Below are 21515 nucleotides of genomic sequence, written 5' to 3' on the forward strand. Positions count from 1 at the left end.
CCTCTCAGCCTAACTGACCTCACAGGGAACAGGACTTGATTTTCCATGCATGTGTAAAGCTAAGGCGAAGGAATGCATCTATATAATAAGCCTGTAAGTATACGAGGAGAGCCTGCGGGATCAGGCCAATGGCCCACCTAGTCCAGCATCCTATTCTCACAGGGCCTGAACAGTTTTCTGTGGGAAACCAGCAAGCAGGATCTGACCACAAGAGCAACTCTCACAAAAGCAATGCGGCAGCTAGACTGGTGACTAGGAGCGGCTGCCGAGACCACATAACACCAGTCCTGAAAGACCTACATTGGCTCCCAGTACGTTTCCGAGCACAATTCAAAGTGCTGGTGCTGATCTTTAAAGTCGGAAATGGCCTTGGCCCTGTATGCTTGAAGGAGCATCTCCACCCCCATCGTCTAGCCAGGACACTGAGGTCCAGCACCGAGGGCCTTCTGGCGATTCCCCTCTCTGTGAGAAGTGAGGTTACAGGGAACCAGGCGGAGGGCCTTCTCAGTAGTGGCACCCGCCCTGTGGAATGCCCTCCCATCAGGTGTCAAGGAGATAAATAACTACAGTGGTACCTTGGGTTACAGATGTTTCAGGTTACAGACTCCGCTAACCCAGAAATAGTACCTCAAGTTAAGAACTTTGCCCCAGAATGAGAACAGAAATCGTGCGGCAGCAGTGGGAGGCCCCATTAACTAAAGTGGTACCTCAGGTTAAGAACAGTTTCAGGTTAAGAACGGACCTCCAGAATGAATTAAGTTCTTAAACCGAGGTAACACTGTATTTTAGAAGACATCTGAAGGCAGCCCTGTTTAGTAAAGTTTTTAATGTCTGATCTTTTGTCGTGTTTTTAATATTCGGTTGGGAGCCGCCCAGAGTGGCTGGGGAAACCCAGCCAGATGGGCGGAGTATAAATAATAAATTATTTTTATTATTATATATCCCTTCCTGCCGTTTCCAGAAACCGGCATTAGGCAGACAACAGCCAAGGTGCCGAACAGCCGCCTAATCAATAGGCCCGCGGACTCCACTTTTGTGGGTTCCTCGGGGGCGTCTGTCATTCTGACCAGGGAAAACTGTCTTGAACATGTTACAGGTAGGTAGCCGTGTTTGTCTGCCGTAGTTGTAATTTTCTGAGAATCCTCCAGAAAAATAATCTCTCAAAGGACCTGTTGATGGCATTTTACCATTGTACTGTTGAGAGTGTATTAACTTATGGTCTGTGTGTGTGGTTTGGGAGCTGCATGGTCAGGGGAAAAACAATGCTGTCCAGGGTTGTAAAGACTGCGGAGGGAATAATTGGGTGCACTCTTCCCACCTTGGATCAAATCTATGTTTCCAGGTGTCATAAGAAAGCTGCAGAGATAGTGCAGGATAGTGCGCACCCCGGAAATGATCTCTTTCCGCTTCTGCCTTCTGGAAGAAGGTACAGGGTTATAAAGACCAGGACTAGCCGCCTGAGAAACAGTTTCTACCCAAATGCAATTCTGGTTTTAAACGCAGTATAAGGAGTCTCTATGGGAGTATATTGTATTCAATTATGGGGTATCAGAGTTTTTAGGGGCTAGCCAGGCTGGGATAGTTGGGATAGCAGGCTTGTGGGTTTTTGAATCTCTGATGTAGCTTTTTTCAATTTTGTTGTTCTGTATGGGACAATGAAAGGGACGCAGGTGGCGCTGTGGTCTAAACCACAGAGCCTAGGACTTGCCGATCAGAAGGTCGGCGGTTTGAATCCCCGCGACGGAGTGAGCTCCCGTTGCTCGGTCCCTGCTCCTGCCAACCTAGCAGTTTGAAAGCATGTCAAAGTGCAAGTAGATAAACAGGTACAACTCCGGCGGGAAGGTAAACGGTGTTTCAGTGCGCTGCTCTGGTTCGCCAGAAGCGGCTTAGTCATGCTGGCCACATGACCCGGACGCCGTACGCTGGCTCCCTCGACCAATAAAGCGAGATGAGCGCCGCAACCCCAGAGTCGGCCACGACTGGACCTAATGGTCAGGGGTCCCTTTACCTTTTTATGGGACATGGACAATAAAGATTATCGTATCGTAAAATTAAAAAATTCCTTCCAGTAGCACCTTAGAGACCAACTAAGTTTGTTATTGGTATGAGCTTTCGTGTGCATGCACACTTCTTCAGATACCACTGTGATGTCTTGAACATCACAGTGGTGTGGCTGTTGAGAGAGATCCAAGATGCTGAGATTCCTGTCTTGTGGGGGGTGGGACTAGATTACTCGCTGGGGGTCCCTTCCAACTGTACGGTTCTGTGAATGCTAAGAGACGAGTCAGCACCCAGAGCAGATCTTACAAATCCAACACTGGCCTCTCACTTGGTTAGAATCATAGAATAGAATCATGGAATCCTAGAGTTGGAAGAGACCACAAGGGCCATCGAGTCCAACCCCCTGCCAAGCAGGAAACACCATCAGAGCACTCCTGACATATGGTTGTCAAGCCTCTGCTTAAAGACCTCCAAAGAAGGAGACTCCACCACACTCCTTGGCAGCAAATTCCACTGTCGAACAGCTCTTACTGTCAGGAAGTTCTTCCTAATGTTTAGGTGGAATCTTCTTTCTTGTAGTTTGGATCCATTGCTCCGTGTCCGCTTCTCTGGAGCAGCAGAAAACAACCTTTCTCCCTCCTCTATGTGACATCCTTTTATATATTTGAACATGGCTATCATATCACCCCTTAACCTCCTCTTCTCCAGGCTAAACATGCCCAGCTCCCTTAGCCGTTCCTCATAAGGCATCATTTCCAGGCCTTTGACCATTTTGGTTGCCCTCCTCTGGACACGTTCCAGTTTGTCAGTGTCCTTCTTGAACTGTGGTGCCCAGAACTGGACACAGTACTCCAGGTGAGGTCTGACCAGAGCAGAATACAGTGGCACTATTACTTCCTTTGATCTAGATGCTATACTCCTATTGATGCAGCCCAGAATTGCATTGGCTTTTTTAGCTGCCGCATCACACTGTTGGCTCATGTCAAGTTTGTGGTCAACCAAGACTCCTAGATCCTTTTCACATGTACTGCTCTCAAGCCAGGTGTCACCCATCTTGTATTTGTGCCTCTCATTTTTTTTTTGCCCAAGTGCAATACTTTACATTTCTCCCTGTTAAAATTCATCTTGTTTGTTTTGGCCCAGTTCTCTAATCTGTCAAGGTCGTTTTGAAGTGTGATCCTGTCCTCTGGGATGTTAGCCACCCCTCCCAGTTTGGTGTCATCTGCAAATTTGATCAGGATGCCCTTGAGTCCATCATCCAAGTCGTTGATAAAGATGTTGAATAAGACCGGGCCCAAGACAGAACCCTGTGGCACCCCACTGGTCACTCTTCTAAATCGGTTCCTATTCCACAATGCACCACGGTTTACCAAGGTGTAGCTGAGCCTCAGTAAAGCAAGGAAAGGAGGATTACCCTTATGCTATTCATATAATCAGTCATCAGTTATCAATATATTCACATATGCACACATATAATCAGGGCTTACAATGATTTTTATAATCCATTTGAATCAAAAAAAGCCTTTTGCCTAGGCTAACTGCAAAACTGCTTGAAACCGCAAGTCAGAAACCAACCTTTCCCCCAGTGCATTTTACACCCTAGAGAAAGGGGAAGCCATAAATCAGAAGACGCTGGTACAAATCTCCCCCTCAGCTCCAGACTAATTCTGTACACAAAACAGGAAGGGCTGACCACAGTACTCCCTACATGAACAGATGCCCAGGGGAGTTAGCGCCAGGAGATCCCCTCCTCTTTTCCCTGTTCCATCCACTAGGGAAAAGGTTAGACGGTACAGACAAGAAAGCAGAAGTTGGGAGTGAACTCTATGCACGGCCAGGAGCATGGCAGAAAGCGCGCTAATTGGTTATTTTTCGCTGCCGTTCGTGATTGTCTCATGATTGTCTCATGATCTGTGATGCGCACAGGTATTTACCCTCAGAACATGAATGCTTCGGGGTCCCAGTCTTTTGGAAAGGATTCCAACTGGGTCGATTATTGCTCAGCAATAAACCTCACCTTCATTTTCTCCAAGTTGCTGCGTCTGTCTATCCTTTATTTCATTTTAAGTGGGTACCATTTAAAATTTTACTTGCTTCATCAGGACTCACCCAACCTCAGCCCAGCCCACCTGCTCTCGTACCTTAATGGCCAGCTCTGCCCGGCCGCATTCGTACGCCCGGGCAGCGATCTCCGAGTACGAGATGCCCGGGGTATCGCCCAGTTTCTGGTTGATGGCCTGAGCTACCTCCTCATCAGATTTGTCTTTCTGCTGTACCTGGGAATTTGGAAAACACACAGTGTATTATTACCATTATTATTATTGTGAAGGATGGGCTGCAATAACGCAAGAAACAGTTTTAAAGCAACATGCAGTCTCAGAAAGAAGGGGGAAATATACATCCCAAGTCTGGGAAAAGAGCTGCGTCTTCAGTATTCTCCAAATGTTGCAGAGTGAAAGTTGGGAAAACGGCCTGGGGGTGAGCATGCAATCCTCCACAACACTGAGCATCCTCCAGTGCGCTCAGCAACATAAACCAGCTGGTATTATGCACATTAATCTTCTAGGAAAACACAGCAAGAAGAGCAAGATATTGTAGACAATAATAATAATAATAATTTATTATTTATACCCCGCCCATCTGGCTGGGTTTCCCCAGCCACTCTGGGCGGCTTCCAACAGAATATTAAAATACAATAATCTATTAAACATTGAAAGCTTCCCTAAACAGGGCTGCCCTCAGATGTCTTCCAAAAGTCTGGTAGTTGTTTTTCTCTTTGACATCTGGTGGGAGGGTGTTCCACAGGGCGTTCCGGTTTTCGAACGTTTTTCAGAAGCCGAACGTCCGAACCGGCTGTCGGCTATTGTTTCCGGGGCCCCTGCACCAATCAGAAGCTGCGTCTTGGTTTTCAAACATTTTGGAAGTCAAACAGACTTCTGGAACGGATTAAGTTTGGCGCTTTTGTTTTTGCTATTTCTTTTGCGTTTTTGTTTTTGAGTCTTTTTTGGTTAATTTGTTTTTTTTGACTGTGTGGAACCCAGTTCAGCTACTGATTGATTGATTGTGTGACTGCGAAAATGGATAAAAGGCCCCCATCAATGACTGTCATCAGTGCAGGTAAGAAAAAAATATAATTTTAATTTTTATCATCTACAATACTGTCTTCTTTATTTTATAGTACAGTACATTGATTATTGCTTAAATTTTATGGATCAATGGTCTTGTTAGATAGTGAAATTCATGTTAAATTGCTGTTTTAGGGGTTGTTTTTAAAAGTCTGGAATGGATTAATCCATTTTGCATTACTTTTTATGGGAAAGCGCGCCTTGGTTTTGGAACGTTTTGGTTTTGGAATGGGTCTTCCAAAACGGATTAGTTTTGAGAACCAAGGTACCACTGTACCTGGTTCTCAAACGGAATCTGTTCTACAAGTCTGTTCGACTTCCGAAAACATTCGGAAACCAAGGCACGGCTTCCGATTGGCTGCAGGAGCTACCAGCACTCAATCGGAAGCTGTGTTGGACATCTGGCTTCCAAAAAAGTTTGCAAACTGGAAAACACTCACTTCCGGGTTTGCAGCATTTGGGAGCCAAAGCATTCGAGTCGCAAGGTGTTCGAGAACCAAGGTACGACTGTATGTGGAAATTGTTCAGTTTGGTTTTGTATTTTTTTGTGTGTTTAGTATTGGTGGCTACTTTTGTGATGTTGTAGTGATGTATTTTCTCATGATGTGTTCCGCCTTGAGTATGGCTTGAACTGTGGAAAAGCAGCATACAGATAAAATTATGCAAGTTTGTATGTATGTGAGACGCTGCTGGAAGATTTCAGGCAGATGATGGCGGCGGAGGGAACACAGCGATCCGGATTTACGGGTGAAACGTTCTTACCTTGTAGCAGGCCCAGTGCGCCAAGATGCGGCTAATCCCTTGGAACTCGGAGAGACGCAGGTACTCGCAGATCTTGATAGCGATGGGGTAAAGTCTCCGCAGAACCAGCCTTACGGTGCAAAAGACAGGAGAATTAGTCACACCTCTGTATTCCTTATGGAGGAGAGTTCTGTCCATGAGCCAAAATAAAGCCTCCATCGTCAGGAGTAGTATACCTTTGGCCCTAAGATATTCTCCATCTTTGACCGCTAAGGGAAGCAGCTCCTGCCCATCACGCCCTGATTTTGGGCAGGGAACACCTTTATCCATTATTCCCAAGCCGCCCTGGTTGAAGAAACTGAGCAAAAAAACAAACATACCCACCCCACTTTGGAATAAGCAACAACCAGCTTGGCAAAGCCCAGGACCTGAACCCAGATCCACGACTAGATTTTTCATGCACTGGATCGCAGATGCCTCCCTTGCTCTCCAAGCTCTTCGGCTCCCATCTCGGACCCACACACCCAGAATCGTGTCCACAACTCCGTGTTTGGTCTGTTGGCCTAACTTGTGTTGTTTTATTTGGGTCAAAGAGAAGCATCCTAGAATCTTTCTCTTCTCCCACCTAGCTTTCCCTCCCAAACAGCCCAAGAGATGCAGCTCAGCCAAGCAAGGAAGCGGGGGGGGGGGGGGTTCTTTACCTGTCCAGCAAAACTTCCGTGGTGACCTGTGTGTATCTGCAGCAGCCGTCAAGGAAAAGGCCCTTGTGCATGCGCCAACCGCGACAAAATTTGCAGTTTAGAATCACAGAATTGTAGGATTGTAAGGGACGCGGGTGGCTCTGTGGGTAAAACCTCAGTGCCTAGGACTTGCTGATCATAATGTCGGCGGTTCGAATCCCCGCGGCGGGGTGAGCTCCCGTCGTTTGGTCCCAGCTCCTCCCCACCTAGCAGCTCGAAAGCACCCCCAAGTGCAAGTAGATAAATAGGTACTGCTTTATAGCGGGAAGGTAAACGGCGTTTCCGTGTGCGGCGCTGGTGCTGCCTCGCCAGCGCAGCTTCGTCACGCTGGCCACGTGACCCGGAAGTGTCTTCGGACGGCGCCGGCCCCCGGCCTCTTAAGTGAGATGGGCGCGCAACCCTAGAGTCGGTCACAACTGGCCCGTACGGGCAGGGGTACCTTTACCTTTACCTTTAAGGGACCACCAGGGACGTCGGTGGTGCTGTGGGTTAAACCACAGAGCCTCTTGGGCTTGCCAATCAGAAGGTCGGCGGTTCGAATTCCCGCGACGGGGTGAGCTCCCATTGCTCGGTCCCTGCTCCTGCCAACCTAGCAGTTTGAAAGCACGCCAAAAAGTGCAAGTAGATAAATAGGTACCGCTCCGGCAGGAAGGTAAATGGCGTTTCCGTGCGCTGCTCTGGTTCGCCAGAAGCGGCTTAGTCCTGCTGGCCACATGACCCGGAAGCTGCACGCCGGCTCCCTCGGCCAATAAAGCGAGATGAGCGCCACAACCCCAGAGTCATTCGTGACTGGACCTAATGGTCAGGGGTCCCTTTACCTTTACCTAAGGGACCACAAGGGTCGTCCAACAACCTGCAATGCAGGAATCTTTTGCTCAGAGTGGGGCTCAAACCCATAACCCCGAGATTAAGAGCCTCATGCTATCCCCACTGAGCTGATGTTGTAGACTTGCCTTGTTCCGATATATGCAATACGCTCCCAACCCCCCAACCCCATTTTACAGCTGTGTGATTTGTGTTCACATTGAATTGTGACGGCCATTGGCTACAAACAATAAAATTGATTGCTTGATACCGACTGAGCTACTACTATGTCTCTAGGATACTGGTCAAAGCTGAGGGGGATCCCGATCTGGTAATCCCGGATGGCGTTGAGCACTCGCAGATCCCTGCAGGTCTCCACGAAACGCTCGGGCGGGAACTTGTCAATGAAGCATTTCCCAAAGGAGGCCGCCTGGAGGCATGGGGCATGAGAGAGAGAAAGGGTTAAATATATAATTTATAATTTAATGCTGTATTGCTTTTAACACTCGATTGGGAGTGGCCCAGGGTGGCTGGGGAAACACAGCCAGATGGGCGGGGTAAGAAGAATAAATTATTATTATTATTATTATTATTATTATTATTATTATTATTATTATTAATCATCCCAGGGACAGTCTACAGGATATCTAACAATCCGGGATAGCAGCGGGAAATGTCGCTGGAATAAGGGAATTTCCCACAAAAAAAAGGGAAGGTTGACAGCTACGGTCTTGGCTGGGGAGGGCAGGGTATAAATAAAAAAAATTATTATTATCATTCATTTATTCATTCATTCGCAGAGAGTCTCCTGTGGGCAGAAAGGCAAGGGTTTTTTTTTAGTAGCTCAGGTGTGTTTAACCTCTTACAGCACACAGCTCAGGAATCGGCCACTCCTGATCTGCCACACCTGAGCTCTCTTTGCAAGGCCATGCCCACCCCCAAAACAAGCAGCAGGTTCTGCCCCTTCAATACTCACCCGAAGGAGAGATTTCTGGATCTCGGGCTCATGCTCATAGCTGGCCGCCCTGATGCATTGTTCCACGGCCTCCGGGAGCAGATTCTGGTCCTTGATCTCCCGCAGGTATTCGTCGGCCTTCTGGCTCTCTTTCTGAGGAAGGCGAAGGAGGAGGAAGGGGGGGGGGGACGAGAAGCCTTAAAGCCCTTGCAAGCTGTGGGTACCAGATCTCTTCAAGAGTGCCTCCTTCGCCCATGACCATTGTTTATTAAACTTATATGCCACCCATCCTTCCGAGGGTGACCGGAACGGCAAGCTTAGCAGTAATAAGCCCTTTGTGGCTTAGGGTCCTCGTATTTACGGGACCGCCTCTCCTGATATGCCCTGCAGAGGACCTTAAGGTCCATGAATAATCATAGTTTATTCATGCCAGTGTGGTGTAGTGGTTAAGAGCAGTAGTCTCGTAATCTGGTGAACCGGGTTCGCGTCTCCGCTCCTCCACATGCAGCTGCTGGGTGACCTTGGGCTAGTCCACTTCTCTGAAGTCTCTCAGCCCCACTCACCTCACAGAGTGTTTGTTGTGGGGCAGGAAGGGAAAGGAGAATGTTGGCCGCGTTGAGACTCCTGAAGGGGAGTGATAAAGCGGGATATCAAATCCAAACTCTTCTTCTTCTTCTAGTTTAGAGGCCCTAAGGAAGTCAGACTATCCTCCACCAGGGCCAGGGCCTTCTCAGTGATGGCTCCGACCTGGTGGAATGCTCTGTCCCAGGAGACCAGGGCCCTGCTGGATTTAATCTCCTTCCGCAGGGCCTGTAAGACAGAGCTATTCCGCCTGGCTTTCCATTTGAACTTAGCCTGATCTTTTATTCCCCTTCCTTCCCTCCCCCTGCCCTTTTATGAAGATTACCCTCTCTGGGATCCCAGAGCTAATTCTCCCCTGGTCTCCTTGCTGGCCCAAGTAGGACCAATTCAGCCAGCTAGCCCTGGGGATCATCTAATGTTTATTGGATGGGTTTTCCCCCTAAATTGATTTTTGAATTCTGAATTTATTGCTATTCACGTTTTATACTGTATTTTATGCTGTTTTTTGTTGCACCAATTAAGTGTTTTAAATTTGTTGTTAGCCGCCCTGAGCCTGGTTTTCTGAACCGGGAAGGGCGGGGTATAAATAAAAATTTATTATTATTATTATTAAGCAACAGGATTGAAACTATTACCATTTTGGGAAATGATATATAACCAATTGAAATAAATGATTAAAATAACTTTTTCTAAAAAAAAACCGGAAGACTTTCTTTTAGGAATTTTAGGTGCCGAAATCCTAATGGGCAGTGCTTTTTTTTTCTGTGGGGATGCAGGGCTACGCACACCACTAAACATTTTGTGAAACTTTGTAGTTTTGTCCATTTACTGTATTTATTTTTTCCAATTTGAACTATAAAATGCTGATTTTCTTGAGTCAAAGTTAGAATCTTTTGCTTAGGCTTGAACCCGTAACCCTGAGATTAAGCGTCTCATGCTTGGAAGATGCAAGTGATATATAAATGTAACTAATAATAATAATAATAATAATAATAAATTTTATTTATATCCCGCCCTCCCCAGCCAAAGCCGGGCTCAGGGCGGCTAAGAACAATAAAACAGTACAACACAACACAACACTCTAAAATCATTCATTATAAAATTATTTCAACTCAAACCAATGGCAACCATTGGGCCGGAGCTCCGCGAAGATTGCCAAAGGAGGGGGTCAGACTGTGCCTTGGCCAAAGGCCTGGTGGAACAGCTCTGTCTTGCAGGCCTTGCGGAAAGATGTCAAGTCCCGCAGGGCCCTAGTCTCTTGTGAATTAAAATGAATAAAATGAAATAAAATGTGCAAATAAAATGAAATTCCCCAGGTTATGCACAGTTACACCTCAGGCTGCCAGCTGGTCCTGGCTGTTCTTCCAGCCAGTCGGTCCTACACCAAAGTAGGGGATCAGGGCTGCCCCTTCCTCCTCCCCACCCGCCTAGCGTCCCTCACCTCATACTCCTTCTGAGCTTCCAGCAGCAATGCTCCTGGCGCCATGGACGCAATCTTGAAGACTTCCTGGCTGGCCTCTGAAACGGAAGCAAGAAGTGAGAATCTCGGCCAGGATGCTCAAACCCGGCGAGGGGTCCTGAAAAAAACAACCCAGGCTCCCCTTTTCAAACAGGAGGCGGCAGGTTTCTAGTCCTCTCTGCTTGCCCAGTACTGCAGGGGAGACTCACCTGGGATCTCGTGGAGGAATTCGTGGGTGGAACGGGAGAAGATCCTCACGCCATCGAGCTCCGGCACGAGGTACGAATCCTCATCCAGGGGGTACCTGCGGTCAGCATTAAGGAATCCAAGGAGGACGCAGGGGGGCGTTGGATGGGGAACTCCGTGGGGCACCCCAGATGCTCCTGGACTCCAACCCCCAACAGCCAAGATGGCCAGGGATGCTCGGAGTCGAGCCACAGCACGTCCCCCCATCCCTCGTCTAAACAACCAGCAGAACCAGACGGTGTAAAAAAGACCTGTGTTGGATCACAGGCTCACCTCGCCCAGTACCTGTGTTAGAAATTAGCCAGGTGCCAGGCACGTTTTGAACCCTGATCTCCCAGGTCCTAGCCCGGCGCTCTAAACGCTAAACAGCAATGGCTCCCTAGAGCCCTTCTGCCACAGGGCAGCCCTAAAAATTAAGCAGGCAAATAAATATGGAGGAAGCCAATGTTACCTTAGAGAAGGTTCTGAAATATTTCCCCTGAATAATAAGCCCACCAGTCCCACCCCGCCTCTCCCCGCAAGGATGCTGAATGCACTGCTCTGCGTCCCCAGCCACGAGGAGGCGCCGTTCCCATGCCATCACCACGGCGCGCTGCTTGCTTCGAGAGCGGGTGCACCTACCACATAAAAGAAAAAGGAGAGGGGTTTTCCTTACCATCAAGCGGTACATAAATGGTATGACAATAATATAAGATTGTGCGAGGCTGGGAAGTCCCCCAGCCTCGCACAAAAGGGGAGGAGACATGCTGAACTCACCAGACCATCTGCTTGGGCGGAGCTCGAAATTCGCAGATGGACTCGCCCAGTTTTTCCTGCAGAGGGAAGAGGCAGAGGGGCGATGAGGGGCAGGAGAAAGAAAAGGGGTCAGCTGTCCCTCTCTGTGGGGCTACGTGCAGGAAAGGGCTGTGGAAATGGAACCACACCATAACCACTGGAAAGATAGGCCAGCAGCATCACTGTATTTCCCCGATTTCAGGAGAGCCCTCTTTTACACATTTGTGCCCTGTGCGTTGCGTGCGAGACACTTCCTCAAACACGCCAGAAAATTACAAAAGAGGATTCCGACAACTTACTAAAGCAAGTTAAAATCCACTTATATGATTTGAGGCTGTTCTACTGATGAAGCCTAGGATGGTGAAACAAGGCTAATATTCCAGAAATCCTTGTCTTAGACTCTGTGAAAGGATTCTGTGGAACTGTAACAACCCAACTGTAACAACTAAAAACAATTATTGGACTCTATGAACAGACAGGTGGAACAGACATTTATACATGTTTGGACCTTATGCATGAGCTGACTAGAGAATGAACTGATCCACTGGGTCTTCTGCTTTTTTCGTTGAAGTTTATGAGACTTCCGTTGAAATCTACAATTCGATACAATGAATAGTATACTTTATTTACTCAAAAGTACAGCCGGTTACGTCTTGTGTGTTTATTGAGTATGTTTCACGTAACCATAAGTTTGTTGTTGTTGTTTTGCTAATGTTAATAGCATGGCTGAGTTTTCTAAGAGGTTTGGATGCAGAATTTAGGCTGCTGTGATGCAGAATCCCCTTTTGGAAAACAAGGAGTAGACGCAGGCCTGCCAACAGGCAAATGCCCTCCTTCGAATTGTGCAGACCCGCGGGGCTGTGTGCATGCCACAGAATCTCAGCTTTCAGATGCAGAATCTCAGCTCCTGTTTAAAACTGAAAGAGCGACTTTCTAGCCCTTAGGAAATCCGTTCCCTTTCTTTTTAGGTCGATTCTCTTTCAGAAAAGGGAGAAGGAATCACGGAACTGGCACAAGGTGTTATCCTGGACCGCCCTTTATCTGAATCCAGCCCTACCCCAACTTGGTGCCCCTGCAGATGTTCAAACTACAACTCCCATCAGCAGCAGGCGCTATGCTCCAAAACACCCAGAAGACGCCCTGTTGCGGGGGAGGCTAGCTTAATCCCTCTGGAGAAGACCAAGGTGGACTCCTGCAGTGAGGCCCACAGAGAAGTGCCTTTCAATCTGACAGATCTCTCTGCATCCAAGGCGAATCTGGACATGGCGCTCACCTTAAGGTTGGACTTCCCCATCCAGATGTATCCTGTGTCGGTGAAGAGAGCCAGGAAGCGATAGTTGAAGGATACTGCCATCCTCAGAAAGGAGCCGGCGTGAGGACTCAGCCCAGGCAAGGTCTGCGGTGAAGAAAGGGAGACACAGTCAACAGGGCCACGAAGGGCTGCTGATTTACTCCTTACATGCAATGCCCAGAGGGGAAAGTGTCATTGCCTATTCATATGTGGTTCTCAAGCCGATTCCACCCAGGAATCTGATCTCTTTCAGCTTCTGCCTTCTGGAAGAAGGTCCAGGGTTATAAAGACTAGGACTAGCCGCCTGAGAAACAGTTTCTATCCAAATGCGATTTTGGTTTTAAACGCAGTGTAAGGTAGTCTCTATGGGAGTATATTGTATTTAATTATGGGTTATCAGAGTTTTTAGGGGGTTAACCAGGCTGGGATAGCTGGGATAGCAGGCTTGTTGGTTTTTGAATGTTTGATGTAGATTTTTTCAGTTTCATTGTTCTGTATGGGACAATGACAATAAAGATTATCGTATCAGCAGTTGAACTCTTAGCTGATAAAGATCTACCAATTGCACACCTGATAGCCAAATTTGCTAGGGCTGAGCTAAGAAACTCTGTTCCAGCTTTCCGCTAATGCTTTCCAGTTTTGAAACTTTATGCAAACTTTATGCATAATCTCTTCTATAATATTTATTAAATTTTCTGTTTTACATTTTAGAGTATTCACTCAAACAACCTTAAAGTGACTTCCTTTCTTCTCTTTCCATGGTTCATTTTGCATATCATAAATCCCTGCATATTTTACACAAACCGAACCGTTCAATATTCCATTATTACATCCATCAAAACTTATTTACACTGTTGAATTTATCTTAATGCTGCCCACGTTTTCAGATAAACACAATTTAACCCCATATATTCAATAAACATTTTCCAATCTTCTTTAAATGCATGTTCTCCTTGTTCTCTTATTCTATATGTTAGGTCTTCAAGCTGCACATATTCCACCAGTTTAAGTTGCAGTTCTTCTTTATAATACCAATATAATAATAATAATAATAATAATTTATTATTTATACCCTGCCCATCTGGCTGGGTTTCCCCAGCCACTCTGGGCAGCTTCCAACCAAATATTAAAAACAATACAGCATCAGACATTAAAAACTTCCCTAAACAGGGCCGCCTTCAGTTGTCTTTTAAAAGTAAAATAGTTGTTTGCTGCCTTGACATCTGCTGGGAGGGCGTTCCACAGGACAGGCGCCACTACCAAGAAGGCCCTCTGCCTGGTTCCCTGTAACTTGGCTTCTCACAGTGAGGGAACTGCCAGAAGGCCCTTGGCGCTGGATCTCAGTGTCCGGGCTGAACGATGGGGGTGGAGATGCTCCTTCGGGTATACAGGACCTTTGGCCATTTAGGGCTTTCAAGGTCAGCATTGAATTGTGCTCAGAAACATACTGGGAGCCGGTGAAGATCTTTCAGGACTGGTGTTATATGGTCTCGGCAGCCACTCCCAGTCTCCAGTCTAGCTGCCGCATTCTGCATTAATTGCAGTTTCCGAGTCACCTTCAAAGGTAGCCCCACAGAGAGCGCACTGCTCCACATAGAGCGCACTAGTCCAAGCATTGGGCTCTCGCTTGATTTCCATTTTGGGGCTAACAAAACATGAGCCATTTCATGCTGTAAATTACTTTTTTGGTAAACTTTGATAGGTTATGTTGTGTGATTTCAGAGGAAAGCCTTGCTCTTTTCCTCTGCTGTTCATTGTAATGGTATTTGTAAAGGCTATGCACAATAAATTGATTGATTGATTGAGGAAGCAGAGCACAGCCATTGTGGCTAGTAGCCACAGATAGCTCTGCGGCAATGCAGCAGGCTACGAATTGGTCCAGCAGGAGCAAATGTCCAGGGGGCTCCCACAAGAGGTGTCCCACCCAGCCCTGCATCCCCCTCACTCACCACCGGGGAGCAGGTCGTGTTGTCCAGCAGGTACAGCTCTTGGCCAACGGCAACGAGGAGAACAGTCACTCGCTCTTGGCACAGGACGGCCCAGCAGGAGGGGGGCTTCTGGACACCTGCAAGAGAGACAGGAGGGATGCAGGCAAAAAAAACTTCAGGCAGAGGACACTTTGCACAAAGCTGAAGTTCATAGGCAGCAGCAGATCTGTCTGCTTGGGGCAGGGACTATATTACAAACGGGAAGCAGGCTGGAGCCTCTATAAACACCAACAATTATGAAACACTGGCCTGCGAGCGCTCCAATTGGAGAACAGCCTTTACCATAGTTGTCCACGGCTTTGAAGACACTCAAACTCAGGACGCAAGGGAGAAACGCACTAAGAGGAAGGCACGCTTGGCAAATCCACACCGTAATCAACTCCCGCCCGGAAACCTATGTCTGTGGAAGGACGTGTGGATCCAGAATTGGCCTTCACAGTCACTTACGGACTCACTTTTAAAACTGTGTTCATGGAAGACAATCTTACTCGGCTACGAGTGATCACCAAAGAAGAAGAAGAATTAATGGGAAGGAGGCTGGAGCCCCTAACTCAGGGGGATGTTTGCTGCTTGCAGGTGTGTCCTGCATCTACCCACCAAGCAGCACAGTCCAGGAAGCAGGAGTGGGGAGACGAGGGATTGTTTTAGGGGAACGGCCAAAGCTTGCATGCAAACAGTCCCAGGCCCAGCCCCCAATGGCATCTGCAGGTAGAGCTGGACACGCAAAGGTTGCAGGTTTGTTCCCCGTACAGGACAGCTGCTCCCCCGCCCCCAATATAATTTTCCATTAAGTTTCCAAAATTTCTCAAAGAGTTTCGGATTAGATAATTAGAACTTTGTTTCATGGATTTCTACCTCCACTGTGTTTTTATTCAACCCCTTGTCTGTTGAATTATATAACAAATACATTACAGTGGTGCCCCGCAAGACGAATGCCTCGCTAAACGAAAAACCTGCAAGACGAAAGGGTTTTCCGATTTTTAGCGGCTTCGCAAGATGAATTTCCCTATGGGCTTGCTTCGCAAGACGAAAACCCATAGGGAAATCTCCGGGGACAGCGGGGAAGCGCAGCGCGCCTTCTCCTCTGTTCCCGGACCTGTCCTGAAGGCTTGCGGTGGGAGGTCCGGGAACAGAGGAGAAGGCGCACTGCGCTTCTCCTCTGTTCCCGGGGCTTGCGGTGGGAGGAGGGTTTTTCCTCCCCACCGCCAACATTCAGAACAGCATTCTGAATGTTGGCGGTGGGGAGGAAAGCCCTCCTCCCACCGCAAGCCTTCAGGACAGGTCCAGGAACAGAGGGGAAGGCGTGCAGCGCTTCTCCTCTGTTCCCGGACCTGTCTTGAAGACTTGCGGTGGGAGGAAGGTTTTCCTCCCCACCGCCAACATTCAGAAGGCTGTTCTGAAGGCTGGCGGTGGGAAGAAAAGCCCTTCTCCCCCCGCCAGCCTTCAGAAGAGGTCCGGGGACAGACTGTCCCCGGACCTGGTCTGAAGGCGGTCTCCATAGGAACGCATTAATTGATTTTCAATGCATTCCTATGGGAAACCGTGCTTCGCAAGACGAAAAACTCGCAAGAAGAAAAAACTTGCGGAACGAATTAATTTCGTCTTGCGAGGCACCACTGTATCTTTTACCAACCCCCCCACCCTCTAATAGAGTTAGTTTTATCATTTTACTTCCGCTGCTCGTATTTCGAATTCCGCCCGTGATTTCATCTCGCTACAATGCTTTTTCAGACAGCCCCCCAAAATGCCTCCACTCTTCTATAAAAAGTTCGTCATTTTGGTCTCTTAAGTTTTGCCATTTCCGCACAGTCCGATAACTGCTTATTTCTTTCTTTGCTTGCTTATTAAATTTGTATACTGCCGTTTATCTGAAAATCACAGGGCAGTTCACAACACTTTAAAAAGTAATATCTGTAACGTCTCTAAGTATGGATATTGTCCTGGATTGCAAGGAGTTGGACTAGATATCCTCAGGCTCCCCTTCCAACCCTACGATTCTAGGATTCTAAGCTGCCTGAAAGTGCTGGAGAGCTGCTGCCAGCCAGTGGAGGCAGCACTAAGCTACATGGACAAGTGGTCTGACTCCGCTTAAGCTGTTTTTTTAAAACTCCCATCCTCTACCCCTACTTAAGAAGACAAAGTAAATGAAAATAAAAGCTGTACACACAATCTGTTCTATTGGGCATTTAGTGTTTTCATTTTGCATTCCTACGTGGTGAACCGCCTTGTGGTCTTCGAGTGGAATACAAATTCAATAAATAAATAAATTCATATCCGTGGAAGGATCTGACAGATCAAAGGATCTACACAAAGCCTCGGTCTAGACCTGGTGGCAGAATCCTGAGCGAGACAGGGAGCAGACCCAAACGGCAATTGGAGGGTTAACGTGGCAGATCCAAAGGATCTATACAAAGCCTCTGTCTAGACCTGGTGGCAGAATCCTGAGCGAGACGGGGAGTGGACCCAAACGGCAATTGGAGGGTTAACGTGGCAGATCCAAAGGATCTACACAAAGCCTTGGTCTAGACCTGGTGGCAGAATCTTGAGAGAGATGGGGAGTGGACCTAAACAGCAATTGAAGCCTTAACGTGGCTCCAGCTCAAGAACCGTGAGAAACCTAGAAACTTGGGAGAAGATGGCGATGGCTTAGCAAGCAGGCTTCGGAGCTCCGCAGATAACAGGACTGTAATTAGCGTTGATTGCTACCCAGGGAAGTAATTTCTCCTTTTTCTTACTTCTCTACTTTTAAACTTACCAACCTACTGAGATTCTAACAGCACCTTGTCTATGCTATGAGAAACATCTTGGGCAAATTCTGTGAAGCATCCTGGGCAGGTCGCCAGTTGCTAGCTATTAACCGCAAGCTCCCTTCTATACTTGGCAGTCACCACACAAAGAAGCTGTTAAATTGAACAAACCCAGCACTTTCTATTTTTCTCTCTCTTCTTTGGTTAAGGAAACCTCTCCTTGTTTGCTTTCCACCGTTATACTATGCCTGCTAGTAAACGCTACAGGGACCCAGAGGATGCAGCTGTCTCGCTGGTTTCCAAATAATCTACAAAAATTTTAACAGATCTGCTTTTATAGTTCCAACAAAAAACCGGTTTTCTCCCCTTGAAGATGATTGTGAGTGTGGGAAGAATATTCAAGGTGTGAGCGTAGAACTGGATCCAACAATGGGGCAAGATGATCCTGTGCCACTAAGAGAGGAAGGAATAACAAGAAGGGAGAGCACCCAATAGTCTACTATAGTCTATAGTATATTGTATTTTAAAATGGGGTTTCAGAGTTTTTAGGGTTTTTTGAATGTCTTATGTAGATTTTCAAATTCATTTTTCTGTATGGGACAATGAAATATGGTCTGAAGCTCAACACCAAAAAAAAACGAAGATCCTGGCCACTGGGCCCATCACCTCCTGGCAAATAGAAGGGGAAGAAATGGAGGCAGGGAGAGATTTTACTTTCTTGGGCTCCATGATCATTGCAGATGGTGACAGCAGTCACAAAATTAAAAGACACCTGCTTCTTGGGAGAAAAGCAATGACAAACCTAGACAGCATCTTGAAAAGCAGAGACATCACCTTGCCAACAAAGGTCCGTATAGTTAAAGCTATGGTTTTCCCAGTAGCGATGTATGGAAGTGAGAGCTGGACCATAAAGAAAGCTGATCGCCAAAGAATGGATGCTTTTGAATTCTGGTGCTGGGGGAGACTCTTGAGAGTCCCATGGACTGCAAGCAGATCAAACCTCTCCATTCTGAAGGAAATCAGCCCTGAGTGCTCACTGGAAGGACAGATCGTGAAGCTGAGGCTCCAATCCTTTGGCCACCTCATGAGAAGAGAAGACTCCCTGGAAAAGACCCTGATGTTGGGAAAGATTGAGGGCACAAGGAGAAGGGGATGACAGAGGACGAGATGGTTGAATGGTGTTCTCGAAGCTACCAACATGAGTTTGACCAAACTGCGGGAGGCAGTGGAAGACAGGAGTGCCTGGCGTGCTCTGGTCCAGGGGGTCACGAAGAGGCGGACACGACTAAACGACTCAACAACAACAACATTTGTATTCGTATTAACTCTAATTGCAAGAATGGCTGAGCATATCTTCCAACAAATTAGAGGTATTGCCTCTCAGATAACCCAGTGATCCAAATAGGTCCACAGTTTATCAGTTAATAACAAGCAGGCATTAACAGAACACCAAAGCACCAAAGTGAAAAGGCGACAACAAGAGCAGACCCCTAAGTGCGACATAGAACGTGCAGAGGCTCTTAAAACAAACTCTAGAAACTTGGGGTGCGATTTTTGCTTTTCAAAACCTTGGGTTCCAGGGAGCGCACATGCAGAAACAGAAGAGTGCGTCTGGGGCAGTGCGAGTTGAAGGGCAAAGGTGGGCAGGAGGCAGATTTACCTGGCACCTGAGGCAGCCTACGCAGTTTCAAGTCTTCGACGTTGGTGGCTATGGTGAAGCGGTGAGCCCCAGTGAGGATGGCCACCCCCGTGCCGTATTCCGTGTGGAACACCTTGGCCTCCAGCACGTGGTTCTGAAGCACTTCCTGGGGGTTAGAGAGGAAAGCAAGGAAGCACCGGGCGGGTCAGGTGGTGTAGTGGTTAGAGCAGTGGTTCTCAAAAAAACAGTCCCAGCAGTGTTTGATTTATAACACAGAACACAACTACTTTATAACATGATCGTGCAGAACCCAGAATTGCAGCTTCAGAAGATCATGAATCATTTCCAAAATATCATTATGAACGAGCCTCTTACATATATACCTTAGGTATGTCTACAAACTCAATGAAAGGTGCAAGCTGGCTTTTGCCAGGTAATCTCAATGATATTCGGTTGAATTTGAGACAAACAAATTCTCCTCTCCTCAATCCACACAAAGAAGCCTTTCTCTTTTCTGATATTTCATTGAAAACCCCTGTTTGCAACAGTATGTTATAGAGAACTGTGGCAGAATAACCAATGCTCTTGCTCTCATTTTGAAAAGACAAATTTAATTTTTTTTTTTTTTGAAAAAAAGTGATATATTATATTTTCTATACTACACTGAAATGTTTGAATGTTTCTTCAAGCAAGAAGTGAGCCTACAGTTATGAATAACGTCCTATGGAACATTTCTAAGTGTTTTCATTATACAATAAAAACTGGGTGGCTTACAGCACATGTAAAAAAATTGTAAACCATCAAACTTTTAAAATTTCCCAATACAGGGCTGCCTTCAGATGTCTTCTAAAAGTCAGATGGTTGTTTATTTCCTTGACATCTGATGGGAGGGCGTTCCACAGGGCGGGCGCCACTACTGAGAAGGCCCTCTGCCTGGTTCCCTGCAACCTCACTTCTCACAATGAGGGAACCGCCAGGAGGCCCTCGGCGCTGGACCTCAGTGTCCGGGCAGAACGATGGGGATGGAGACGCTCCTTCAGGTCTACTGGGCCGAAACCCCAGCTCCCAAAAGCCGCCGGTTCCAGTAAACCCTCCTCTCCAAGGTCACTTACGTTGCCCATGCTGAAGCGCCGCTTGAACTCACAGAAGAGGCTGTAGACGAGGACCGAGCCATCCTCCTGGATGCAAAGGAGGTCCTCACTGGTCGTCCAGCCAAGGTGCACGGCCGGACAGTTCTTCCACTGGAGGGGAGACAAAAGCCAAGGGTTAGAAATTAGCCAGGCCCCAGATGCACCTATTTAGCAACCTTGACATTCTGAATCAGCAGGTACTTCTTGGTAGGCCCCAAAGGTAGCCCTGCGTATGACCTATTAAAATATCAGGGGTATTTGCCTACTGCACTCAGGAAGCAATCCTGTCCACTCTCCGGTAAGAGATACGGCCAGCGGCCCTTCTTCTCCTGTATCCTGTTCTTGTCAGGAATTCAGCCTACACTCGAGTAGGACCCTGGCAGAGACACATGCCCGACTGGCATGTTCTCTCCCTCCTGGTCGATCGTTCGGGAGCTTCGAAGCTTTCTTCAGCCCGAACATCACAGCGACCGATGCCAACAGAAATCAGCACACTTAGGGATCCGCAGAGTTTGCGCAGCTTGCGTAACAGAACTCAGCAACTCAGCATTTTGGCTAATCTACTTTATTTACATATAAACACACACAGAGCACTGCAACATGGCTCCCTCTCTCTCTAGCATCAGACAGCAAAGAGAGAAAGGACAAAGGACAATAGTCCCACTTCACGGAACACAGGAACACAAACATCCTGTCTCCATCACTTCCCACTCTGTGGAGTCAAAACATACACCGTCATGTGAAAGACAACAATCCCATGACTGCAATCATGGAGCAAGAATTCTAACAGTTCTCACAGGGGCCAAGCAGATGCCTGTGGGAAACCAGCAAGCAAGATTTGAACACAAGAGCCCCCTTACTCTCCTGTGGTTTCCAACAACTGGTATTCAGAAGCACTGCTGCCTCTAATTGTGGAGGCACAGCATAGCCAACCTGGCTAGTAGCCATCGATAGTCCTCTCTTCCATGGAATTTCCTAAGCCTCTTTCAAAGTCATCCAGGTTGGCGGCCACGTCGCGACTCGAACCCAGCCCCTCTGTCGCTGAACCCCCAAAACCCTCATTCTCAGCTGAAAAAAAGAGCTCAGTGCACGCAGCACAATTTGACAGTATTCGTTCAGAGTTTGCCCTTGCTTTTCCCCATCCTCCTCATTTCCCTCTGTTGCCTTCTCCACTGCAAGTGTAACCTCCTTGGGGCAGAGAACTGACCTGCCTTCTCCCTCCTTTTTTTGTTGTTGCTAATGTTACTATGAAGATAGAAGTGCCTGGCGTGCTCTGGTCCATGGAGTCACGAA

At 47.4% G+C, this 21515-nt stretch overlaps 1 protein-coding gene across 1 annotated transcript in view; it reads right to left on the reverse strand.

Moving 5' to 3' along the window:
- VPS16 (VPS16 core subunit of CORVET and HOPS complexes) overlaps positions 1-21515 on the reverse strand; it is a 44662-nt gene that overhangs the window by 18568 nt on the left and 4579 nt on the right. Inside the window, exons 4-16 of the mRNA XM_083571213.1 lie at positions 20205-20333; positions 19114-19258; positions 14668-14783; positions 12701-12823; positions 11410-11465; positions 11181-11270; positions 10617-10711; positions 10390-10466; positions 8388-8519; positions 7714-7841; positions 6569-6604; positions 5889-5997; positions 4143-4277 (exon numbers count right to left, since the gene is read on the reverse strand). Of these exons, the coding sequence (XP_083427339.1) occupies positions 4143-4277; positions 5889-5997; positions 6569-6604; positions 7714-7841; positions 8388-8519; positions 10390-10466; positions 10617-10711; positions 11181-11270; positions 11410-11465; positions 12701-12823; positions 14668-14783; positions 19114-19258; positions 20205-20333 (1371 nt within the window). The remainder of the gene's footprint in view (positions 1-4142; positions 4278-5888; positions 5998-6568; positions 6605-7713; positions 7842-8387; positions 8520-10389; positions 10467-10616; positions 10712-11180; positions 11271-11409; positions 11466-12700; positions 12824-14667; positions 14784-19113; positions 19259-20204; positions 20334-21515) is intronic.

This window comes from Podarcis filfolensis (assembly GCF_964270895.1).
Source record: "Podarcis filfolensis genome assembly, chromosome: 9".
Classification (NCBI taxonomy): domain Eukaryota; kingdom Metazoa; phylum Chordata; class Lepidosauria; order Squamata; family Lacertidae; genus Podarcis; species Podarcis filfolensis.